This window comes from Leuresthes tenuis, unplaced genomic scaffold, assembly GCF_036924035.1.
Source record: "Leuresthes tenuis unplaced genomic scaffold, fLeuTen1.0.hap1 SCAF_2, whole genome shotgun sequence".
NCBI classification, from domain to species: Eukaryota; Metazoa; Chordata; class Actinopteri; order Atheriniformes; family Atherinopsidae; genus Leuresthes; species Leuresthes tenuis.
Window position 1 is genome coordinate 16,069,160 of NW_027325356.1, and position 24,518 is coordinate 16,093,677.

The following is a 24,518-nucleotide window of genomic DNA, read 5'->3' on the forward strand; positions in this document are numbered from 1 at the left end:
AAGATCAAATCACAGAAAATAAGCGTCATATCTTTTCGCATTGTTGTTTTGACATTTCACGCATAAGATTCAGCCCTGAACGTGTCCTCATCTGTGACTTCCTACAGCACAAGTCTCGCTGCTATTCACTGCCTCGCAGAAAGTGTTAGAAATGTAGACACAGAGGTTTTTGTGCTGGCGGTATTTCAGTTGGGTGGAGCTGGGCTTCATTCACAGATGAGAACTATAAATATACCTGCGATGGCAACATAGCACAACGCGCCGGTCACCTGATTACAAAAGTACAGTTTTTCAGGACAAAAAGAACAGGATTAAAGTTTTTACAAATCCTCCAAACATCAACCATAATAATCCTTCAAAAAGTGTTGGTGATGTACAACCCCAGTTCTTAAAGAGTTTGGACACGGTGTAAAAGGTCAATAAAAGCAGAATGCAATGATTTATTCATCTCATAAATCTATATATTCTTTTTTTGGAACTTACGCTACATGTTGAAAGTGAGACATTTGATGATAAATAATCGCTGATCTTGAATTTGATGACAGCAACATTTCGCAAAAAAAAAAAAAGTTGGGACAGGAAAGTAAGTGACATTGAAAATAAGTAGCCAGAGGGACATGTTGAAACTTATATCATAGATATGAATAATACTTTTTTTTTTTTTTTAAAAGCACCTTGGAGAGACCATTACAAGACATGGTCCCTCATCTGGGAGCTCTGCTCAAAAACCTGGGACCATTATGTAGGTTTTGTTATATTTCACCCAAGTAAAGAAACTTGAAACTGTTGGAAACGGAAGATGAGCAAGAGGAAAACCAAAGTTCATAATGTTTTCTTTTCTTTTTTTCATTGAATTTTTTATGTGTTTAAAAAAAACGTATCATGAGCAAAATCAACCATTCCCACTATGGGCACCACCGACAGCCTCAGAAAGACGTCGTCGGACTGCTCCTGTGTGTAAATGATTGAAGAACCAACCCTGACTACTTGGTGGCTTTACAGCCAGTTTGCATGTGTTGTGAGGAACCTTTTAAAAGAGAAGCCAGCATGAGTTCGAGGAGAAATTAGGTGAGTTTGGTGGAGAAGGAAGACGGCAGAACCTTAAGCCAAGCGAGGAGCCGCAGCTTTCGGCTGGAAGAGGCTGGCCGGAACGTTTCTTATATTGTTAAAAGTGACAAAGTGAATACATCACCATTCTAATACTACTCGTTGCACCAACTTATATCCTTCCTCTTCTTGAAAAGTGCTCTGTGGTTTGAACATGTACAGCTGAATTCTCCCAATTTGGCGGGACCAAACTAGTGTATTAATATTAACGGGTCATGATTCACAGAGCAAAGAAGAAGCTGTAGAGTTGTATAGCTGGCATTTTAAGGCCATGAAAGGTTTCAGGGTGAAAGAAACAGTCTGGAACCATTTGCATGTATTTATTTTATTTGACTTCACTTTAATGCACAGGAGCAATATTTTAGTTTTAGTTTAAGGTAAAATTTCAAACAGATTTTTCAGTTCATGTTTCTGTCTGCTTCAGAGGACATTTTCAAACAGTAGGCCACTTATGTTTTAGGAGGATGATTTTTAAAATAATGGATTAAAGGCCTTCAAATGTTTGTAGGTAATCCTCAGAGACAGTGCCTCAAATAGTTGGTGATGTATTTCCTTCTAAACCGCAAATGTCGGCTTGTTTGTGCTGAAAAGTCTGAAATCAGCAGAGTAATAACCCCGTGGGAACCTATGGTGTCTGTTCAAAGTCGCAGTCTCACTGGCAGACTAACATTGGCTTCTTTAGAGAAAAGAAATGGGAAAGATCATCAAAGATCTGTCCTGTTGCACAGCTTATACTGTTATATAGTCCTCTCTGGGAAGTCTTTATGTGGTAAACTGATAACTTATTGAAGAACATTGGAAGTAAATATGCCTGCATTAAGTGTTATTATTTCAAACCCTGACCATATTTTTTAAAAAAAAGAAAAAAGTAAGTCCTCTTGTAACCTAAAACATGTTCATGCAAGACTAGGCTGATTTCCACACTTGGATCACATGTTCATGACTCGACATGAATGGTGGCGAAATGGCACGGTTGGGCTGACAGGAAGGCAGGATGATGTGTTAGAATCAGAAATTCACATCATTTGCACACATTGCTGCTCGCGGCTCGCTGAATAGAAAGGCAGCGCATGTCCATAATTCCATTTTTCAACAACTGTCAGATTGCCTCATTGCTTTGAATTGCACCCCTCCCTTGTGTTTTGCCTTGAAATGTAGTGCAAATATTTGCCGATCTGCAGATGCGGCTAACCTGCAGTCCTACTTTTTTGATCCCCTGTCAGCATGTTGCTGTTTCACCCACATTCTCGCACAGAGCTGCTAATGAGGCGTCGGAGTCATAGCTTAATGAATTACTGACTTACTCTGAACGCATCAATTTGTTTGAGGTCTCAAAACACAGCATTTTATAAAAAAAAAAAAAAACCTCTCTCACTGTAACCTACAGTAGATGAATGTATCCGTGGCCTGTTTTCAGTTCTCATAGAAATCCTGTCCTCATCAAACATTAGAAGTTTCTGTGTCCGTAGTGCTGAAAAGCGGCCTGTATTCCTTGGGGTGGTAAATGTACATCGAATGAGTGTTTGTCTGTTTGGCTTTGTATGGCGTTTGTTGCGCTGGTCTCTGACCACTACAGAGTCAGTGTGGATGGTATTGAACGAGGCCCTGTGGTTTAAAAGGTTTGGGACGTGGCCAGGCTGCTCCTGAGTGAAGAGAACAGGAGAAGCCCTGTTTACGACTGCTGACTGACCATAATCTCTCTCCCTCTCTCCCTCTCTGTGTTGCTCGCTCTGCCTTTCTCTCTCCCTCCCTCGGCGAAAGCTCAGTCGGCGCTCAGCTGCAGTATTGACTGATGCCTGACTGTGACTCTGTGTTTTGCAGATGGCTGTGAGCAGTAGCTGAGGACACCACTGGGAGGTCTCCACTTGCAAATATGAATGGTAAGACTACTGCAGTTTGTGCGTGTGAAGGAGGGGTTAAATGTGGGAGGCAGGAGTGTAGAGAGAAAGAGAGAGGTTTTGATTTTCTTTTTTTTTTGTTGCTTTTTCTGTTGAGCCCAACACAGTGCCAGTTCTTTTTATAATCTCCATATCATTTCATCCCTGTGTTCCACACACTGTTTCACTAATTAGTCTCTGGCCATTTCTTCCTATTTGTTTGTGCCCGCTCTGAATCAGCTCATTTGCAGCACCGCTTAAAGTTCAGTTGTTCTACTCTGTGGCCATTTTCAACTCACGGGACTAAAGTTATAGCAATGATTGTGTGGTTTTTGTGATCATTTAAAGTGTCTGTTGGTGTTGTTATCATGGAATAAACACTGTTGTGCACACAGCCTTGGTTGTGTAAACACTAATGAAAGATGTGAGCTTGTTCTGGCCTCCTGCAACACCAGACTCTATTATCACCCTGTCAATATCCGCGCATTCCCAACTCCTGACTGCTACTGTGGCTGGCCTTGGGTTACTTCCTTACCTTTTGTGTGTGCGAGACTCTTTATGGGACTCTCTCTCTCCCTAACTGTTTGTTTTTTGTAGTTATTTTTTATTCTCGCTGTACAATCATGGAAAACTTAGGCTTGTTTTCTGATATTTAGGAGCTTTCTGTGTGTTATTTGCCCTGATTGTATACAATACAAATCAAATCATCTTTTGCCCTCCTCTAGAAGTAGGTTTCCTCAACTGTGCCCTAAAATCCCAGATGTCCGATACAAGTTAATGTGAAAAGACTGAATTGTCAGCTAATTTGAATACAGGAAACCTGCTTTTTGGTTCTACTATGCCTCATATTCAGGTCGCCTAATTGGATATGTCTGATTGCTCAAATTTTTTGTTTTAATGTTTAGGTGGTCCAAGAATATGGGCAATCTCCCCAGAGGAGAGGAACAAACATGATCAGAAGTTTGAGACCCTCTCTCCATCAGTGGGCTACGTCACAGGTACTCACATTTACCCCCACACACACACACCGTTCTACAGACTGCTGGTGATTGTCCAGTATAGAGCAATTTCACCATGACATATCCCTCAGCTCTTTAGTGTATAAACAGGTAGCGCAATGCCACAATAAGACACATATGTTTGTACATGTAGCACACATGGCTCAAACACACTCGCATGCTTACATGCTCAAGTGGCCGAGCTGCTCCAGACTCACTCACAGGCACAGACAGCTCATTGGGATTTACAAGCTGTGCGTTTAACAGAGAAATTTAACCTGGGTGTTAATGCACCAGAGTACCGCTTTTCATTGCATTTCTTTTTTTCTTCCCATCTCATTTTTCTGTAGGAGAGCAGGCAAGGAAGTTTTTCCTCCAGTCGGGGCTGCCTGCCTCCGTGTTGGCTGAGATATGGTGAGAAACACACAAGTTCAGACTCGCAATTTTGTTTAAAGGGTTTTTCTGGAATATTTTCATAAAAAATCTTAAAGCTCAGTTTCTTAACATCTTTTTTTTTTTTTCTCCTAGGGCTCTGGCTGATATGAATAAGGATGGAAAGATGGACAGGCTGGAGTTTTCTATTGCTATGAAGCTCATAAAGCTAAAACTCCAGGGCACGTCGCTTCCCTCAGCGCTGCCAATCATCATGAAACAGCCTCCGGTGCCCGCTCCTAGCCTTAATAACCCCACCTCGTCCATGTCCAGCACTGCCTATGGTACCATTTTATGGTTATTAAAAAAAAAACAAATCTGTATGTGGATGTGATGCAGTTTAGAAATGGTTTAAATATGTTTTATTCTTCACCATTCAGCCCTTAACACAGACAAGGACAGATGTGGATTAAAGTGTGACATTAAAATCTTAATATGTTCCTTTTATTTTAATTTATTTTTGTTAATCGAATGGTTAATCCAAAGCAAGTCTCATGTTTTTGACTCCTGTTTCACCTAAACTGGTGTATCGCTGTGTGTTTGTTGCAGGTATTGGTTCTGTGCCCATGATGCCTGGAGCAAACCTCGGCATATTAGCTCCTATCCCCATGACAACCCCTGGACTCTCACCTTTGACACCAATGACTGGTCTTACCCCAACAGGGCTGAACCCACTAATGTCCTCAGCCCACACCAGGCACCTGATGCCTACTGTGGGGACAACTCCACTATCAAATGGCACCATGGGAATGCTCCAGCCAATCCCAGCTGGATCTCTGTCGACTGGTACGTCTTATCATCATTTTTGTTTGCAATTTTTTATCCTTTGGTTAAAATGTATCTATTACAAAACTACTTTGACAAAAAATGAAAGAAGCTTTTGGTGTAAAAGTATCCTGCACATTTATGTATCCAGCTATGAGGTTACTTCAGAAGTAGGTTTGCTGCATTTTGACTGAAGACTGAAGATTAGACAACTAAACCGTCAGCCCAATTTTTTCACATCTTGTCCTGCAGTCTAGACTTTCTGTATCCCCTCCTTCCTGCAGTGGCATTGGAGAGTTTCTAGAGAAGTGCCCTCCAAAAGCCCCCAATCCTTTGGAAAAGTTCCTGTGATGGAAACGTAGCAAAAGATGTGGTTCAATACATTGATCTATTGAGTTGTTGTCGCTTGAAGTTCAATGTAGACTCAAAGTCTTAAGAGAAATCACAGCAAATAATGACAATGACCAGAACTTTTTGGAGCTTTGAAGAGAAATGGAATTCCTCCTCATCCTGTTCTGCAGAGTCAGGACGTCTCTGTATCATCTCTGTATCACAGTGCAAATTGAGCCTCTCCAGGCCGCTTTTCCCTTTGAAAACTGTAGAAATATTGACATTAAATGGGGTGTCAACTGTTATTGTTGCTGTCAGATGTTAGATTAAAATGCATCAGAAATGATTGTGGGAATGCATGTAATTGTTTATGTGTGCGCCTCAGGCCTTCCTCTGTCTGCAGCCTCCTACTCCTCTCCGCTTGGACTCTCCTCTTCTTTTGCTGGTCTAAATAAGACTCCATCGCTGCTTGACCTGGGATCTGCCAGGTAAAACACACTCCAGAAACGAGGAAGAAGCAGATCTACTTTTTTGTACGATCACTGCCTTTGTTTGTCTTGTTAGTATTCTTAAAGACCGCAGACTCAATTAAGGAGATCTGGTGTACACTGCCTTTCAGTTCTGCTTCCTCATCTCCATCTGCGATGTCCCCCATGGCTGCGGTTCCCAGTGACTGGGCTGTGCCTCATGCCTCTAGACTGAAATACAGACAGCAGTTCAATGGCTTGGATAAACAGATGACTGGATACCTCACAGGTACGATGTGTTTGCCTCTGTGTGTATGTATGGAAAGTGTGTACTGTAGGCCATCGAAAACAGAGATGGGCAGAATGGAGGGTGTGGATGTTCATGAGCAACGGTTGCTGGCTATTGTAACAGTTGCCTCCCTCTTTTCTTTTTTTTCTTTTTTTTTTTTTCCAGCGTGTATCGAGCTTAGTAAAGTCAAAGAAAGTGTTGGCTTTGTTTGTGGGTGTGTTCAGACGGTTTCTCAACACACATACTCGCAGCAAAGTGCGCGTTTGCCTTCTTGTTTTGCAAGCCTTGTCGGACCTGTTCTCTTGAAAACCCGTGATTTAGTGAATTGACAACAGTTTGTGAACTTGCACTCTCTCTCACTCTTTCACTTCAACCACACTTCAGCAGATGGTTTCCTGACTAATGGGATGTGGCCCATCAAATGCAGCTGGTACATTAAATAGATTACTCGGGTAGCTTGGTTTAGAGTGTCTGGCTTTAAGAAAGCTGCTTTTTAAATTTAGGTACAAAATGTTGTCGTCCTTTAATCCTCATTTCTATCATCCAGGTGAATTTATTGGGTTGAAATCAGTTTTGATTTCAAGAGTCGAATTTTGGTGATGAAAAAGGCTGCTTTGGTCACCTGCTACACGCTGTCACCCTTCATATCTTCCTCCCTCCACGTCACCCACACCTCTCTGCCACACAGCTGCTCTGACATTTGTCTCTTGTATTTCCAGGTCAGCAGGTGAGAGGTGCCATGGCAACCACGATGTTGACACAGACCCAGTTAGCTTCCATCTGGTGAGAATATCTCTTTGTTTTTTTACATGTCCTATGCTTATGTTGTGTTCAAGTGCAAAAGATGATGTGTTCCATTATGGCCGTTAAGAGCTCTTTATCAAGGAAATATTTGTAAATCAGTGCTCTAGTTATCCTCAACCGATATCTTTGCTGATTTTATTTTTTTATGTAAATGCCACACTGCAGAATATGAAAATCCACCAGTATGTTGATGTATGACATTATGCGGTTAATAGACAACCCCTTCCGTGAAACGGTGTTTCCATCAAAGTGAAAGCTACATCTCGCATACATGCAGAAGATGGAACTAGTTCTTGTTTTCGCTGGACGAAGATGGCCTGATTATTGTCCCAGTATATTTTACATCGGCCTCTAGTGTCAAAAAGTGCGAATAGGTCAGCGTAGTTGTAACATTAAGGCGTTTGTGTTGTTTTTAATCTGAACTTCATGTAATTGCAGCATTTAAGGGTGATCAGGAAAACTTGAATTGCAAACTTGGATGCAAAATCTTGAATTTCCCATTTGTAACCTCACTGCAGGACTTTAGCTGATGTGGATAAGGATGGCAAACTGAAAGCAGAAGAGTTTATTCTGGCAATGCATCTTGTGGACATGGCGAAGTTAGGACAGCCGCTGCCGCTAACACTGCCAGCTGAGCTGATACCACCCTCACAAAGGTATGTGGACACAGTAAAAACTGTACTCAGCATCCTTTAGATGTGAATGCCTGACATACGTTCATGCCTTAAACCCGTGTTCATAAGATATGTTATTATTGCTGTGCTTTGAGTATTCAGAGAAGTTAATTTCAAACTTTATTGCAGGAGTGCAGTGAATGGCTCCAGCTCTTCTCTCTATGCATCTTTGACTGATGACCTGGACATAGAACCTCCACAGAAAACCAAACCCAACCGTCAGTACACACACCACCAACCCCACACACAGTGTAGCCAGTGTTTCATTTAGAATTGCATAAACGCACATATTGTGGTGACAAACACAATTAGCCACCTGCAGGAGTTTGGTGTTGGACTCTGATCTTCTGGAAAGTTGAACAGGGTTGTAGCAGCTGGAGTTAAATGGAAAATCAGCTGTTTTTTAGTTAGGTTCATGACTAAATCCTCTAAACCTCCTGAACAGTAAACCTCAATCAGATATTATTTTGTCATTGTTTCTCAGTGGCTCTATAACTAACTCGCATCTTTTCCCGTTTTAACATTCTTTTGAGTCTCTTTTAAACACAAAATCCCCAAAAAGTAATCAGTGTTTTCACAGTATCACCATGGAGAGTGCATCAAAACTTTTTCCCTGTGTGCGTTCAGTGTCGTTCGAGGATAAATTCAAAGCCAACGTGGAGCGAGGGAACGCCGAGCTGGAGAAAAGACGACTGGCTCTGCTGGAGGCAGAGAGGAGGGAGCAGGAACGACGTGCTCAGAAGGAGAGGGAGGAGCGAGAGAAGAGGGAGAGGGAAGCTCGGGAGGCTGAGGAGAGGAGGAGGAAAGAGGAGGAGAGGAGGCTGGAGCGGCAGAGGGAGCTGGAGAGACAGAGAGAGGAGGAGAGACAGAGAGAGATAGAAAGAAAAGAGGTGAGGGAAATATGTAACAGAAGTGTGCCTGTGGTGTGTCACAGCTGGGAGATGTATCACTGTCATGCATGTGCATTTCCCTCACTGGGCACCACCGTTTATTCCAGGCTGCACAGCGAGAGCTTGAGCGTCAGAGGAAGGAGGAAGAGACGAGGAGGAGGCGAGGAGAGCTGCAGATAAAGAAGGAGCAGGAGCAGAATGAAATCATCAAACTGAAGGCCAAGAAGAGGAGTCTGGAGATGGAGTTGGAGGCAGTGGTGAAGAGAACTTTTTTTTTTATTTCAGTAAAAGTTGTACAGAAAATACACTTTTTATAGATTCATAAAGGCGTGAGGATCATTTCACCTTATTCTTTTTTAAATTTTGTCTCTCTCTGCTTCAGGGGAACAAACATCGTCAGATTTCAGACCGACTGCGGGACATCCAGAACAAGAAGAAGCTTCAGAGGACAGAGCTGGATTTGAACAACCAAAGGAAGGAGACCCGCCAGCAGGAGCTTAACAGCCTTCAGAAACAGCTCGAGGTCTGCGTGTGTCTGTGTTTCTGAGTTTAACTCGGACGCTTTCATGTTTTCCTAACACACGTTTATTGTGGCAAAGCTGCAGTGATATGCCATTGATGGCTGTAATAGTTCTGTGTTAGCTGTGATGTAGGCGTCTGAGCATTGTTTGTTTTGGTTTGATTCGGTCAGGAGTTCCAGAGGAAGCTGTCCCACTTGACCCCAGAGCAGAAGAGACTGACGGAGAAGCTCAGAAGCATGGCTCTGAATAACCTGCCTGGTTAGTACTGAGAGATGAGGAGACAGAATGCTCATAGATGAGTGGAAAACGGTCGAAAAAGCACGATGTTTGATTCACAAACAAGCAAACGTGTTTGATTAATGGCTTGTGATAGCTAAAGGAATTTAGAATATACCTAATTTGACAATAATCACATGATTATATTTTAAGCAACAACAGCAAACACTGTCACATCAATGAAAAACATAAAATTTTTTCGTTTATTAGTTTGGTGAAATATAAAAAAATGATAATAATTTAAGATTTTTGCTGTTATCCAAGTGTTCTCTGAGCAAATGATCTGTATTTCATCTCTTTGTAGTGTCCACCATGTCCACCTTGAAGGTGGGTGTTACAGAGAAGAGAGGAACGTGCATGAAGCTGCGAGAGCAGCTGGAAACCCTGGAGAAAGAGACTGCTGCCAAACTCACTGAGATGGACCACTATAACAAAGACATGCAGGTCGGGATTAACTGCGAGCAACACAGCAGCAATTTGTGCAACAACATTCAACGTATAAATTCATATGATGCACGTATTTATCCAGTACCGGTCAGCGTGTCTGAGAGAATTGTTTTATGGTTTTATGCTGAGCTGCAGTGACAAAATCTGGGCTCAAATTTGACTCTTTTAGACATGTACAGATTGTCCTTTGTTTTTAGCATCGCCCGCAAACACTTTTAATCTCTGCTTATGTTTCTGCTCACTGCTGTTATCAGCAGGAGGTCCAGTGATTTTAGCTCAAACTTGCATGACTATGAGTAACAGAGCACATAAACCGGACTTCTACCTGTGAGTGTTTTTTAGAGTTTGGCTAATTAGGTAAAGAAGAAGAAGTAAAGTCTTCTTTAATTACATAATTTGTCTTTGGGAGTGTGAAGCCTTGACATGAAACTGCTCTGAGATTGAATTCTTTCCTTGTCACTTACACGAAAACCTTTTACTCACTACGGCTTCCTGGCCTTCGAGGCCTTATTTTTCTGTCCCCCTCCTTCCTTCCCATCAGTCTTTCTCTACACTAATTTCACTCCTTTGTTATCTTTAACATTTATTCCGCTCCTCTGGACTTGACTTCCTTTGGAAATTCTCTGCTCTCTCCCACACTGGATCCCTCTTCCCTCTTTCCCCTCACCCATCCCATATTCCTTTTCCCATACTTTACAGTATGTGGGTGCTGAAGACTCAATGCTTCAGGCTGCCTTCTGTCTACTGGCCTGCCTCCGTAACCTCTTCTACCTACTAAAGGTTTTTGCTTTAGGTCTCTTTGATGTTCTGTTCTCCTATTTTCTCTCGTCTCCTTTGGTCTTTTGTAAAGCTGTTCATGTTTTTTACTTATTTCTTTTCCTTAACCTCATTCAAACTGCAAAATATCGGCTGCTTTGTCGTTTGTGCATGCTGCTTGTTTGTAGTCCTCAGCTGTTTATCTAATCAATAATTAATTCTTTGGCACAAACTGCATCTTTTGCTTTGATAGTAGAAGTACAAGCGTTTTTTTGTGTGTGTGCATCAGGAACTGAGAGAAAGCCAGAGAAAGCAGCAGGCAGCACTGGAGAAACTGCGGAGCATCAAAGCGGACAAGCAGCGAGAGCTGATCCGACAGAAGGAGCAGGAAGAGGAGAGGAAACGTCAGGAGGAGGAAACTCAAAGGTACAGTTGAGCATTAGATTTAGATTTAATGCTACAGTAAAAGTTGTGCTTCTTAATTCAGTTGAGAAATCATGCTAAACTAACTTCTTAATAATGCCAGTATTTACTGTACACTCACAGGCGTATTAAAATGGAAAAGGAGCGTCAATGGCAAGAGAAGCTGAGGAGAGATGAAGAAGAGCGTCAGAGGAGGCTTCAGGAGGAAAGGGAGGCCAAACAAAGGGAGGAGGAGGAGAAAGAAAGGCAGGCTCTCATCCAGGCTGCCAGGGAGCAGGCCGAACGAGAGCTCAGAGCAAAGGACGAGGCAGAAAGGAAGAGAAGAGAGGAGGAGGAGAGGAAGAAAAAAGAAGAGGAGGAGCGTCAAAGGCAAGCAGAGAGACGCAGGCAGGAGGAGGAGAGGAGAAAGCTAGAGGAAGAGAGGAGGCAAATAGAGCAAGAGAGGAGGAAACTGGAGGAGGAAAGGAGGCAAGAGGAGAGGAGGAAGAAGGAAGAGGAGGAGCGACGCAGGAGGGAGGAGGAGAGGAAGAGGTTAGAGGAGGAGCGTAGGAGGGAGAGAGAGCGGGAGGAGGAGGAGAGAAGGAGACAGAGGGCGGCTGAAGCTGCCGTCCGAGACAATGAGGAGAGGAAGAAGCTCGAGGAGGAGGAGAGAAAGAGGAGGCAGGAGGAAGAGAGAAGGAAGAAAGAGGAGGAGGACAGGAGGAAGCGAGAGGAAGAGAAGAGAAGACTTCATCAGCAGCAGGAGGAGGAGAGGAGGAGGCGTGAGGAGGACAGGAAAAGAGCAGATGAGGAGAGGAAGAGAAAGGAGGTGGAAGAGGAGAGGAGGAAGGCTGAGGAGGAGAGAAAAAGGAAGGCCGAGGCTTCTCGTCAGCAGCAGCCAAATGGAGGGAAGGTGGATATTCAGGAGAAGCTGACGGCTCTGCTGAGAGGGCTGGAGGAGAGAAAGGGTGAGATTTCAAACTACATCTCAGTTGTTTTAGAGTTAGAGTTCAGACTGATTGACTGTATGATCCTCATGTGCTGCTTCAGGCGGGCAACCGAGGGCCAAACAACACAGGAAGTCAGCCTCTCTCACACCCTTCAGAGCACTCTACCCGTTCACTGCTCGAAACAACGAAGAGCTCAGCTTCAATGCAGACGATATCATTGAGGTAAGAACTGTCATCTCTCACGTCAGACCCCAGATTCTTTTTCCGACATCTCCTTCATTCTTTGCGTCAGTTTGTCTTTCTTCCCGATTTAGTGAAAATGGTTAAAGTCTCCTGACTAAAACGCTCCCGTCTCCTTGTCAGGTTGATGAGACCACAGAGCGAGAGGAGGGCTGGCTGTATGGCAGCAAACAGGGGAAGATGGGCTGGTTCCCAGAGAGCTACGTCGAGAAAGTGACTCCATCAGACACCAGTAAAGCCACAGCTGCTGCTCCTTCTAAAATGCCGCTCCAGTCACAGCTCTCCAGTGCCCTCGAAGCTGCCAAGGCTGCGGGGACAAAGTCGGCCTTCACACCAACACACTCTCCAAACCCGGCACCCTCAGAGACACACGGACAGGTGAGGGCCTCACAGAGTGGCTACTGTCTGCTCATATGCTATATAAGTACCTAGATTTTCAGTGCGCTGTCTCGCTGTCAGCAGGTGGTGGGTAACTTGCTGGCTCAGGCCCTGTGTTCCTGGACAGCAAAGACGGACAACCATCTGAACTTCAATAAGGATGATGTGATTCACGTGTTGGAGCAGCAGGAGAACTGGTGGCTGGGAGAGCTTAACGGTGAACAGGGCTGGTTCCCCAAAACATACGTGACGCTGCTGGGAGAAGAGGAGAGCTCGGAGTAAGTGCTCGTGCACATATATTTGTACCCTGGATTGAAAGTGACAGGAAGAGCGTGGCTTTGTCTCTTCGTCAGTTGTTCATGCCGGTCATCGTTTGTATACTTGTTGCAAATACCAGTTCCTGGTAGCTTGAAAGCTGCCAGATTGTTTCCCCCCCATAATTTCCATTATACCTAACTTGCACAAACTCACGTTTTTTTTTCACCATTCTTCCTGTCAGAGGTCTTTGGTGCCTTGTTGACCCGTTTCCAAAAGATTTGTTTGTAGTGGCAAAGAAACTGCTTTAGTCAAAATTCATGAAAAATCTGCATTTGTAAAAGTACCCGTGTTTATGTGGACGAGGCTGCAGTACCTTTGTACCTCTGTTGCAGAACAGTTGTGGATTAAGTGACCTTCATTCCCTTCGCTGCGTCTCTTCCTGCCAGACTCTTGCATGGTCAAACTAATGACTTTCCTCTGTGGTTCGGTCAGTCAAAGTATCGCTCTGAAACGCGACAAAGATTTCCTTTGTTGTCCCTTTACAACACTGGAACCACACATTTTTTTTTTTAGGACTGGTCAAATGGTCGACTCATTTGAGAAGTAAACGGTGCAGAACTTGGGACAAAAGCTTTATTCAGCCTTACGGTTATTTTAAATTCCACGCGTGTATTCCCTCCACCACTGTTTAGTATTATTCCGGCTGGCATTGTCCCAGAATGTCGTGATGAAACTGAGCCGGAAGGTGAAGCTCTCGATTTACCGGTCGATCAGGTGCGTGCTCCTACCTTCACCTGCGCTCCTATGGCTGACGACCAAAGCAATGAGCCTGCAGGTCTCGGTGCCCTGAGCGGAATCCCAGATTCACATTTAGCTCGCAGACTTCTGGCTGTAGAATGCGTAACATGTCCCAGGTGGACACAGCTGGGTGTGATGTGGAGTTTGCTGTTCGTCACTGATATAAACGGGAGGATGATAGCAAATGCAGTGATGTAGTCTCTTTATGATTACAGCACAAAGAGTTCTCCGCCTGAAGCCGCAGATTCTGGTGACAGCCTTCAGCTTGAAGGTACTGTAAAAACTACCTGTGAAATATCAACTTATATGAGATGTATATCTGTTCATGTTTGACACACACTGGTTGCTGTTGGTTTAGATCACATGTTTAACATGTTCGATGATCTCCACATGTCTTATCAGTCACTCGTGAGGTTTTTTTTCTACCTTAAATGTTGTCTGAGGAATCTAACTGTGCATCCAGTCATTCTGGTTCAGTTGGTCTGACTCAGCTGACCACGGTATCGTCTCACTGTACCTACTCTGCTTTTCCTGTACAGAGTATGTGGCGCTTTACACGTACGAGTCTCCGCAACCTGGTGATCTCGCCTTCAGAGAGGGGGATATGATCTTGGTAAGCAAGAGAGAAGGAGAGTGGTGGAACGGCTCGATAGGCGACCGCAGAGGCCTCTTCCCCAGCAACTACGTCAAGCCTAAAGAGACAGATGTAAGGACACTAAACACACAGCCAAAGTGATCCAGATGAGACTAAGCTCTTTTGTTATTCGTAATATAATGTTATTGTACAGTGTAAATTTGCATTATTTTGTGATTTAATCAGGATGCATTTCATTTCTTTGAAATTGCCAAACTTTTTTTAATTTTATTTTTTATAGGCATCAAGCACATCTGGAAAGAAAAAGCCAGGTAAGTTGTTCTTTTTCTCACTGACACCCATTTTAAACAGTTTTTTTTTGTTAGTTTTTTTTCAATAAACTGGAACAATAGAACATTTGATTCTCTTCTAAGAGAACAGCCTACAGATGAAGATGTTCTGTTTCACCAACACCACAAGGAAATTGAGCATGATCAGTCATTCATTCCACAAACGAATCAATAGGTACTCCCCTGCGGAACAGTAGTTTCACTCTCTGCTTTAGCAGTTAATCCTGTTCTCCTTTAGCACAAATGATTTCCTGTAGGTGTTTTGCATTACCGTCCATCAGCCTCTGTGTTTTGATCTTTGCACAGTTCACAGCAGCAGTTATTAGTTACGGACAGATCTTTGAATTAAAAAATGTGTTGAAATTATTCATAGCTCTTTCATCATCATCTTACATCTCCCTAAGTACGTTCTACAGCCCCTGATTGAAATTATTATGGGTTTGATGGAAAGATAAATGTTTTATTCATTATTTATTTATTTATTGATGTTATTTAAATTAGTATAAAGGTCCATTTTATGTGTAAACAGTCTTGGCACCTTAGTTAAAAATCCACTTTCTCTGAGTATCCAGTGTTGACTAAGTCGACACTTAGTGTACTTGTTTTTTTGTTTCTTTCTTTCTTCTCGCGTAGCCATAAAAGCACCACAAGTGTCTTGCTTGTACCTTCTGCAGCTCTTCACTGATGTCATGTGTGTGTATGTGTGTGTGTGTGTAGAGATTGCCCAGGTGATTAGACCCCAGTCCTCTGGTGGCCCAGAGCAGCTGCACCTGGAAAATGGCCAGCTCATCCTCATCCTTGGCAAGAGTGCCTCCGGCTGGTGGCTCGGAGAACTTCAGGTCAGTATTAGACTTTTAAGACTCTTAGAAATATACTCATCTCCCTACACGGGAGGTTTCTGAACCGTGTGTTTAAGGAGTTAGAGACGATTGTTGGTCAGCATCCCTGTTGTCTTCCTACATCCTCCTGATCTGTGTTTGTTGGCGTTTTCTGACTCTAGGCGCGCGGTAAGAAACGTCAGAAGGGCTGGTTTCCTGCCAGTAATGTCAAAATATTGGGATCCAACAGCGGCAAATCCACACCAGCATCTCAACCAGGTAACATATACGCACCATGTGAGGTTACGAGGGAGGAAGACTACTGCAGGGACGAAGTAAAAGTGTAAGCTAACGGTAACACGCTCTGCCGTTTCCGTCTCAGTCTGTCAGGTGATCGCCATATACGACTACACCGCCGCCAATCAGGATGAGATGAGCTTCTCTCAAGGCCAACTGATCAACGTTTTAGACAAGAACGACCCCGACTGGTGGAAAGGAGAAGTCAACGGCGTCACTGGCCTCTTCCCCACCAATTATGTCAAGATGACGACGGGAGACGGGGATCCCAGCCAGCAGTGTGAGTAAATCTCATATGATGATGGTTTGAAAGCACATCTGTGGCCGACTAATCCCAACTCTTTGCTCCTCTATCTAACGCTAACTCCTATTACTGATAGTTTGCCATCAACACATCTCTCCATCTTTATAGCGTTTCTTCCTATTGACTATTTTTTTCTCACTTCCTCCCTCCTTTCTCAACTTTACTTCTTCTTCCTTTTCTCTGTCATTCCACTGCTTTTCTCTTTCTCCTTCCAGGGTGGTAGAAAGACTCTTCTTCCTCCTCCTCCTCCTCCACATCTCCTCCCGCTGGCCTCAGAGACCCACTATCACACTCTGCTCTGACGGGGCTGAATGTCTGGACGCTCTGCCCACTAACTTCTTCCACTGTGCAAATGTTACTGCTTTAGGTCGAACACAGACTGTGAACAGCTGTTAGTGGAAAAGATAAAAGGGAAGAAAATGCCTTTTTTGATTCAATTAATCCTGAAATAACTTTGAGTTGATTCTGTGAATTGTTAAAGCCTCTGTGCCTTGTTGATTCTTTTTGATTGATTAATTCCAGGGAAAGTGTATAAAGCAGAGTGATAGTGGGTTTCTCTGTGGCTTGTCTTCTCTTTTGTTTCTCTTTCCAAGACAGATGTGTTTCCCTTCTCTTTTATTTTTCATCGCTTCTCTCCGACTTTTGGAATTCACTTACACAAACCCGAATAATAATCCCCGTAAGATACATTTTGAAGAAACTTTGACCCGGTTAGTTTAACGTTAGAAAAGAGTGGAACGCACACTATAAACTGCATTTGTTAAAAAAGCAAAAGAAGGCAAAATTTTAAATTCAATGCTTTAAAACCGTAGTCCATAAACCATCAGGGAATGCCTTGTTGCATCTTGCTTTTCTCTTTTGGAATTTCTATTTACTCTTAACTATTTTGCTTTGGACTTTTGATTTTATGCTCTTTAAATCATTGTTTTAACTTAATTAGGCCACAAAATGGCACAAGCAGAAGTGCACAGTTTGTCTTGTACATTTAAAAGCCATAACTGGGTCTGCTGACACGCAGCACGGGCATATAGAGTCCTGAAATGAGCGACTCTGCACCAAAGTAGAAACAGCCTTACCTCCTCCTACAGGGATGATGATGAAAACTCATTGCTGCACCTTTTATAATAAGAGAATTATTCTTTTTTTTTTTTTTTGCTGCTGCTCTGATTGGTTTTGCTCTTGGAGAATGTGGATGCATGTCTTCTGTTTGTTAAACAGTTAAAAAAAAATGTAACTATAGTATAGTCAGGATTGTGGATACATTTCCTAAAGAAGTGAGATATACAGCATGTGCTGTCTGTCCAGGTACATCAACATGAAGGAGTCGAGCGAAACACGCTCCCAAACAAACGGCTGACGCATTTTTCTCTTAATTCGATTCAGATGAGCCCTGAATCACAACTTTTCACTGTCGGAGAGCTGCTTTGTGGTACAAGATGGTGTCACTATTTTTGAAAATGTATCTAAAACAGTATATTTTCAGATTCAGATGTAAAAAGAATAAAGATTGGTTCGAAATGACAATTTAGTGAATTCTTGTGGCATATAGTGAACTCAATGTGTGTGTGTTGTCCAGTGTTTATAGTGTCAACACGATACATGTGATTAAGATGGACAGATAAATATGCATATCCTTTCCTCAGAGATTCCTTTCTTCTTCTGCTTTCATTTTTATTCTTTTGGACCAGTTCAGACACTTTCTGTGTTCCTTCATCCATAACGCTGCTTAAGTCTTTGGTCTTAAAGGATGGCTTCTCTAAGACGTTGGATTTTTTTCTTTTCATCCTTCTTTTTTTCCGGCTTTTTAAAGCCATCTGTGTTACATTGGCTAAATGTGCTCTTGGATCAGTTTCAAGAGCTTCTCGGGCTTCTTGCGGACCTAGAAGTCGCAGAGATGTAGTTAAAACTTTTAACCGTATGCACTCTGAGCAGCCCTCAAAGGGTGAAAGGAAAGAATGTCCCTTCCTGTTTTGGTACAAACAGATTTAACGGAAGATGACGGCACAGAGGTAGAGCGAGACAAACCCGAGGGCAGACAGAGAAAACTGGAAGAAGCAGAGTGACGGTCACAGCAATGGCTTCACACTGCAGATTTCACTTTCTAAACCTTTGGGTTGAGACCGACGATGAGGTTAGAGCAGGAGAGGGAGAGCAGTCGGTTTGCGCGGGAGCTCCAGATTTTCCAAATGCGCCCCCTGTACCTGTACCAGGTAAGCGTGAGCGCGTTAGCTGAGATCATAGCCGGTTGGGTGTTTAATCCTCCTCCTTCTGTCTTTTTGGTGTCAAAGCTTCAGAAGTTAGACATCAATCGTCCCAGAACATCCACCTGGAGGCAATGCGACAGTGTTCAAGCCGTCGTTTGCGGTTTTGGTTGAAACGACGGCATTGTTTAGACCTTCTTTTCGCTCCTCTCATGCAGGGTCTGCAGACCTGAACAGCGTGGACTCTCAGAGCCCCCAGGAGAAAAAGAGGCAGGGTTACATCCACGAGCTGATTGACACCGAGGAGAAATACGTGGAGGACTTGCAGATCGTGTTGGATGTAAGCACACAAATGCAGCGGAGTAACGGTTCCATGCTGTAGGAAAACATTTGATGAAGGTGAAATTGATACTCGGCGAATCACATCTGTGTTTTCCGTTCTTGTCCTGGTTTGCGTGCGTTTGTGTAGGTTTTCTACAAGCCGATGTCTGAGTCGGGGCGGCTGAATAACGAGGAGATGAACATGATCTTTGTCAACTGGAAAGACCTTCTGGCCTGCAACATAAAACTTGTCAAGTAAATATGACTTGGATGGTGGAGCAGATTTAGTAATAATGCTTGTGTTTGCAGTCATTTTACTCACAATACAATGAAATCTGGTGTGGTACAAAGATAGAATAAATGGTCAATTAGAAACGTGGATGTGTGTGCAGGGCTCTCCATGTGTGTAAGAAGCTAGGTGGGGAGAACATGCCGGTGCAGATGATCGGAGGTGTCCTGACTGCTGAGCTGTCCCACATGCAGCCCTACGTTATTTTCTGCTCACACCAGTTCAGCGGCGCCGCGCTGCTCCAGATTCGCACTGACAATGAGCCGGACTTTAAGGAATTCCTGAAGGTAGGAGGGAGAGGATTGGGACTGAGGAAACGTAACGTCCATCTTAAATCGCACTCACTTTTCTTACACATACCGTGATTGAGGCATATCAAGGTAATAACATTAGTTAGCTTTGTGTTTGCCAGGTGTTCTTTTTCTCTGGTTTTAACCCAGCCAAATATTATTTTTCTACTTGCATTCATCTCTTTTAGACCAGCGTTTGCTTTATCATCACGTTTTGTTCCTTTTTTCCCCATTTCCGTCAGAAAATCGCCACAGACTACAGGTGTAAGGGCATGCCGCTGTCCAGCTTCCTGCTAAAACCCATGCAGAGGATCACACGCTACCCACTGCACATCAAAAAAGTACGCCACCCTGTGTATAGCGTGTGGTGGTTCAAATTCTGACTTTACAGTCTTGCCTTTTAGTTTCTCATTTGCAGGTGTTTTAACTTGGTTTTGTGTCTAGATCCTGGAGTGCACTGCAGAGGGCCACCCTGATCGAGGTCCTCTGAAAGAGGCTCTTGACAAGGCCGAGGAGCTCTGTCAACAGGTTCTAAATCCTATTAATACTCTTGTCTGTGGTGTTTTTCCTCTGTGTTCTGGGTAAAAAGGGGATCTTGTCTTGTGATTTACGCGAATCGTCTACTTTTCTGCATCGTGCAGGTCAACGAGGGTGTGAGGGAACAGGAGAATCACGACAAACTAAACTGGATTCAGGCCCACGTACAGTGTGACGGCGTCGCAGAGGTCACCGTTAACCCGTGCTCATTGACTAGTTTTCATTATATGTAACTCGACAGAAGAATTTTAAACCTTCTTCCCTTTTGCAGAATTTGGACTTTAACTCTATTACCAACTGTTTGGGCCCCAGGAAACTGCTGCTCAGCGGTAAGGTGAGTAATGCTCGAATATTGTCAAAGCCAGGAAGCAACTCTGGTGGGTGTTCATGTTCTGAAGAAAAGAGCATTTCGCATCTGCTTGTATAAATGTTTTAAAGGAAGGAAAGTAAAAAAAACTTAGAGTGGCAGAGTGCGGCACGCAGGGAGATGGAATTCAAAACATTACTGGGTCAGATTTAGGATGCTGTGGTATCTTGTTACAAGCCCCAAACCACAGAGAGAAACTTTCAGAGCCCTGTTGGGCGAATTTAACACCGGGGTCATGACAGAACAGTTTAAAAAATGTTGTGTCATGATGATTTACCTAAATAAATGTTGGCTTTCCTCAGGCTTTTTGAATCAGATAATGAATATTTCTTTTGTTGATCAAAAATTAGTTATGATTACATCACTTTCTCTCTTTTTTTTCTTTTTTTTTTTTCTCTCAGATGTACAAGGCAAAGAGCAACAAGGAGCTTTGGGCTTTCCTCTTTAACGACTTCCTGCTTTTGACTCATGCGGCTAAACAGTTCACTTCTTCCGGGCCTGATAAACTGTTCAGCAACAAGAACAACGTTCAGCTCAAGATGTACAAACCAGTAAGTGACCCCCCCCCCACGCACAGAAACAAACAGAACGGTTTTATGATTCACCCTGTATGACTCGGTTGACGCATGATGACGGGTTCGTCTTTTGTGACCCGCAGCCCGTGCTGTTAAACGAAGTTCTCGTGAAGCTCCCGGATCCGTCCAGTGACGAGCCCGTATTCCACATCTCGCACATTGATAAAGTCTACATTCTCAGGACTGAGAACATCAATGAACGGTAGCGGCGTGCGCCTGCATCCAAACGGAGAAATGCGGCTCGCTGGTCGGCCTTCACGAACACGCTGTGTTTTTGTGTTTTCAGAACGGCGTGGGTTCAAAAGATAAAGGCGGCGTCTGAGGAATTTATCGAGACTGAGAAGAAGAAAAGGGAAAAGGCTTACCAGGGTTTGTTTCTCACACTGCGACAGCCGTATTCTTGCCTGATTTCACTTAATGGTCAGATTAATGTGTGTGCGTGCGTTTGCAGCGCGGTCTGTGAAGGCCAGTGGAATCGGCAGACTCCTTGTCACTATTTTGGAAGCCACTGAGCTCAAGGCGGGAAAACCCAACGGTGAGCGTGAATACTTTAATTTTGCTGGATGTACTTGGAGTTTTATTGGGGGAAAACTTAAGATCTTAAGCTGTTGTGTTTGAACACAGCTTTTAATCCATGCTGCATGAGTCTCTTTTCCCAGTTGACCTTGAGACACGTCCCCACTCCGTTCCCTGTGCCACAACTGCACTTATTTTGCATAATTCATGTCCCATCCGTCCCAAAGTTTTATGTGGTGTTGCATTTTGTCTTGGACATCCTGCCCCCTCACATGCCTCTCTTCTTTTTCACCTACAGGTAAAAGTAACCCTTTCTGCGAAGTGACCATGGGAACTCAGAGCTTCACATCCAGAACCATCAATGACACTCTGAACCCCAAGTGGAACTTCAACTGTCAGTTTCACATCAAAGACCTGTACCAGGACGTCCTGTGCATCACCATCTCGGAAAGAAACCAGTTTTCACCTGATGGTCAGTGACAAGATAATTACTTAATTCTTTTATTTGAGGGGGGGGTTATATTCTCACTCTATCTGATATCTCTCTAAATCTGAAATATACAGTAAGAATCAAACTACACATTTACTGGTGGTTGATCGTTCATGGAGTCTGTCTCAGCCTTCTCAAACCACCACTGTTATACAAGTTCTTTTTTCACAAGAACCAGTTCAAAGTTCACTTCGCACAGATTAAAAATGAACAGGTTCATAATTCACCATGTTTTTCCTGAACTCAGAGTCCCAAAATGAACTATTTCACATTAATTTCTCACTTTTTGATGACCTCCTCTGAATCCTCCTCCTCATTCGATTCAGTTCACGGTGTTACGGAGTGTTGTGAAATACTGGCGCATGTGCACCACAACCAGAAGAGCAGGTTCATGCACAGATTCACATATATCGATATTAATACCGGTCTATTTATCTATTATGGCAGATTTCCTGGGGCGGACAGAGGTTCCCGTAGCAACCATAAAGAAAGAGTTGGAGAGCAAGGGACCGGTGACGCGGCGCCTTCTGCTGCACGAGGTTCCCACAGGGGAAGTGTGGATCCATCTCGACCTGCAACTATATGGCAACAAGTAGCTATGAAGGATGAACTAAATATGGAACGGTTTCCTCTGCAGAGACGACCAAATAGGAGCAAGTAACCAAATAGGACGAGCTGCTTGTTTTCACATGAACAGACGACAGTTTCTCCCACATGCAGAACACGGATTCCAAGGGGATACTTTCATAGAAGTACACACAATGCCTTAAAGATGTAATATTAACCTAACTCTGTCGTCATTCAGATCTTCCAGTAGGAATCAGGGACAATGTGACATTAACTGTACCCAATAATAGGAGTCGAAGCTGTTTTATTATTATTTTTTTCCCCCTCATGATGTCGACAGGCGGAAAGGGAAGCACGACTCGTGCTGCGGTTTGCATCTGCAATATGCTAATACTCCGAAGGGCTTAAAAGAGAAGGTTTGCAGAGGATCAAGTGGACAAAAGCTGCTTTGAAGCAAGTTGTTTGAGTTTTAACTATCAAAGCAATAAAACTGCGTGCTCTGTGGCATCTCGCAGGTCCTTCTCAGTTAAAACTGTCTGTTTTTTAAGTATTCGGATTTTGCCAAGTCGTTCTCAACCAGGGCCATCCAACGAGTTGATATTAAAGAAACTGGTGTTTTTATTTGAACTATCATGACATGTATATGTTGAAGTCTTCATTTTATATTCTTGGAGGGGTTTTTTTTCCCCCTCTGAGAAAGCCGGTGATGGATGGCTTTTGAGAGGCTGTGCTGACCTGCTTTTGGGCCGTCACTGATCATAAGCTGTCTGGCTCGGTGGCATTGAAAACATCACAAACGGTAGATGACAGATGATGGACAGCGTCATGAAATGCATCAGACAACCCAGGGAGGAGGTTCTAGTCTGTAGCTCGGATCTGGAGTGGGTTTACTACTGCTGGGGGAAGATCTCAGGATTTGTTGTTGCGAGTTGCAACTACAACAAAACTGAACAGAAGTTTGTAGGTTTTTGCCTCTTTTTTTTTTTTTCTTCATCTCCTTCTGTGCTGTGTGCGTGAGACTTATATCTTTGGAGTGTAAAGATACCTAAACGGTTAAGAAGAATGGATATCTTACAGTTTTTGCAGTTAATTAACTGCTTTAATCTTTAAAGTCTTTTTCTTTTCTTGTTTTTCTAAAATCTTTTGATTTTTTTTATCGGTATGAAGTCGGGTTTGGGCTTCTTTGCCAACTTCTTTATAACTATTAATTTGCCAACTAATTTCAAGTGAGAGCATAAGATGATTAGGTTGAAAAAGAATTGGTTTGATTGGCTGTTTCTCTTCCTCTCTTACCTTCTGGAGCAAAGTATTTTTGTGGGTTTCGGTTCTTTTAGATATCACAGATTGGCAGTTTGTCAGCAATCAGAAACTCTATTTTCTTTGCTGCCGGGCCTGTTTTAAGTGTCACGCTTCAGTCTCTGACTCACAGTTAGCAAATATCATCTGTTCCTGTTGCCTCAGAAACTGCCTTTTAATAAACATGCAGTGTGGCAACCTTGTAAGGTTTTTTTTTTTAAGGTTAAAACTGCATTATTGTGTTGTAGGTTGACTTTATGGTGTCTTCAGTCTTGTTTTTACTCTGATGTGTTCAGTTTCTTTCCTAACTTCCCTTGCTCTACATATAAAAACAGAAGAGTGTTGTATTTATTTCTTAATTTATGCGTGTGACTATCCAAAGGTTTGGAGCGCCTTTCCTGTGTTATCTAGGATAATCGGTTGGGTTTCGTTGGGTTTGTCTTTAATGTGTGTTTACGTCATGCAATAAAATTTGTTGATACTAACTTTTACCGGTGGAAGACTAAGTCACCAGTCATTTTATTAGGCCTGTTGTTTTGTCTTTTGTCGATTTTTGTCTTCTTCAATCGGCAACACTTTGTCTTGTATTGTGTTTTTTTTTTTCTTTTTTTTTTTCTTTTTTTTAACTTTGAACGTGAAAAATGTGCAAAGAGACTGGACCACATTTTTTGTCTGTATATTGGAGTGAAAGCCTGCCTTTATTTTTACTTTTACTTCTTGCCTCTAATCTGGACTGTCAGCCTGGAGTCTCTAACCTGCTGCTTGTACTCACTTTGGCCTCTATGCGGTGCTCTGAATCAGGGTTTCTGAAGGCAAATTAAAGACATTAAAAGATTGTAAACTGTCAAATTATTGTCTCGTAACAGAAAAAAAGACACAGGACACTGTTTGCTTTAAGGGCCTAACTCCTGCAGCTGTGCATTATGTGCACAGCGCCCTGCGATCACTGTCAGAACACACTTCTCCTGCCTCCACACACAATCTGAGCACCATCTTACCATTATTGGTCGCAGCACAAAACCCCCTGTGCTTTTACTGTTTCGCCAACAAAATCAGTGGATCAGTTG

The 24,518-nt window shown here is 43.1% G+C and overlaps 1 protein-coding gene across 3 annotated transcripts in view; it reads left to right on the plus strand.

The window, feature by feature from the left end:
- Window positions 1-24,286, plus strand: part of itsn2b (intersectin 2b) — a 31,002-nt gene extending 6,716 nt beyond the window's left edge. For 2 of the 3 annotated variants that reach the window (XM_072380354.1, XM_072380353.1), the window contains exons 2-40: window positions 2,929-2,987; window positions 3,890-3,982; window positions 4,333-4,396; window positions 4,511-4,698; window positions 4,964-5,200; window positions 5,895-5,997; window positions 6,129-6,265; window positions 6,985-7,048; window positions 7,588-7,725; window positions 7,873-7,961; window positions 8,371-8,633; window positions 8,741-8,890; window positions 9,016-9,156; window positions 9,325-9,412; window positions 9,735-9,874; window positions 10,923-11,059; window positions 11,180-12,003; window positions 12,086-12,207; window positions 12,349-12,603; window positions 12,685-12,881; window positions 13,875-13,930; window positions 14,199-14,365; window positions 14,535-14,565; window positions 15,301-15,422; window positions 15,584-15,680; window positions 15,784-15,978; window positions 18,422-18,543; window positions 18,673-18,779; window positions 18,917-19,100; window positions 19,346-19,444; window positions 19,548-19,631; window positions 19,745-19,828; window positions 19,912-19,974; window positions 20,409-20,558; window positions 20,666-20,784; window positions 20,869-20,951; window positions 21,034-21,117; window positions 21,397-21,570; window positions 22,036-24,286. In XM_072380354.1, coding sequence (XP_072236455.1) covers window positions 2,981-2,987; window positions 3,890-3,982; window positions 4,333-4,396; window positions 4,511-4,698; window positions 4,964-5,200; window positions 5,895-5,997; window positions 6,129-6,265; window positions 6,985-7,048; window positions 7,588-7,725; window positions 7,873-7,961; window positions 8,371-8,633; window positions 8,741-8,890; window positions 9,016-9,156; window positions 9,325-9,412; window positions 9,735-9,874; window positions 10,923-11,059; window positions 11,180-12,003; window positions 12,086-12,207; window positions 12,349-12,603; window positions 12,685-12,881; window positions 13,875-13,930; window positions 14,199-14,365; window positions 14,535-14,565; window positions 15,301-15,422; window positions 15,584-15,680; window positions 15,784-15,978; window positions 18,422-18,543; window positions 18,673-18,779; window positions 18,917-19,100; window positions 19,346-19,444; window positions 19,548-19,631; window positions 19,745-19,828; window positions 19,912-19,974; window positions 20,409-20,558; window positions 20,666-20,784; window positions 20,869-20,951; window positions 21,034-21,117; window positions 21,397-21,570; window positions 22,036-22,184 — 5,607 coding nt within the window. In that variant the 5' untranslated portion in view covers window positions 2,929-2,980 and the 3' untranslated portion in view covers window positions 22,185-24,286. The remainder of the gene's footprint in view (window positions 1-2,928; window positions 2,988-3,889; window positions 3,983-4,332; window positions 4,397-4,510; window positions 4,699-4,963; window positions 5,201-5,894; window positions 5,998-6,128; window positions 6,266-6,984; window positions 7,049-7,587; window positions 7,726-7,872; window positions 7,962-8,370; window positions 8,634-8,740; window positions 8,891-9,015; window positions 9,157-9,324; window positions 9,413-9,734; window positions 9,875-10,922; window positions 11,060-11,179; window positions 12,004-12,085; window positions 12,208-12,348; window positions 12,604-12,684; window positions 12,882-13,874; window positions 13,931-14,198; window positions 14,366-14,534; window positions 14,566-15,300; window positions 15,423-15,583; window positions 15,681-15,783; window positions 15,979-18,421; window positions 18,544-18,672; window positions 18,780-18,916; window positions 19,101-19,345; window positions 19,445-19,547; window positions 19,632-19,744; window positions 19,829-19,911; window positions 19,975-20,408; window positions 20,559-20,665; window positions 20,785-20,868; window positions 20,952-21,033; window positions 21,118-21,396; window positions 21,571-22,035) is intronic. The other variant, XM_072380355.1, reaches the window with a different exon arrangement.
- The last annotated feature ends 232 nt before the right edge of the window (window positions 24,287-24,518 follow it).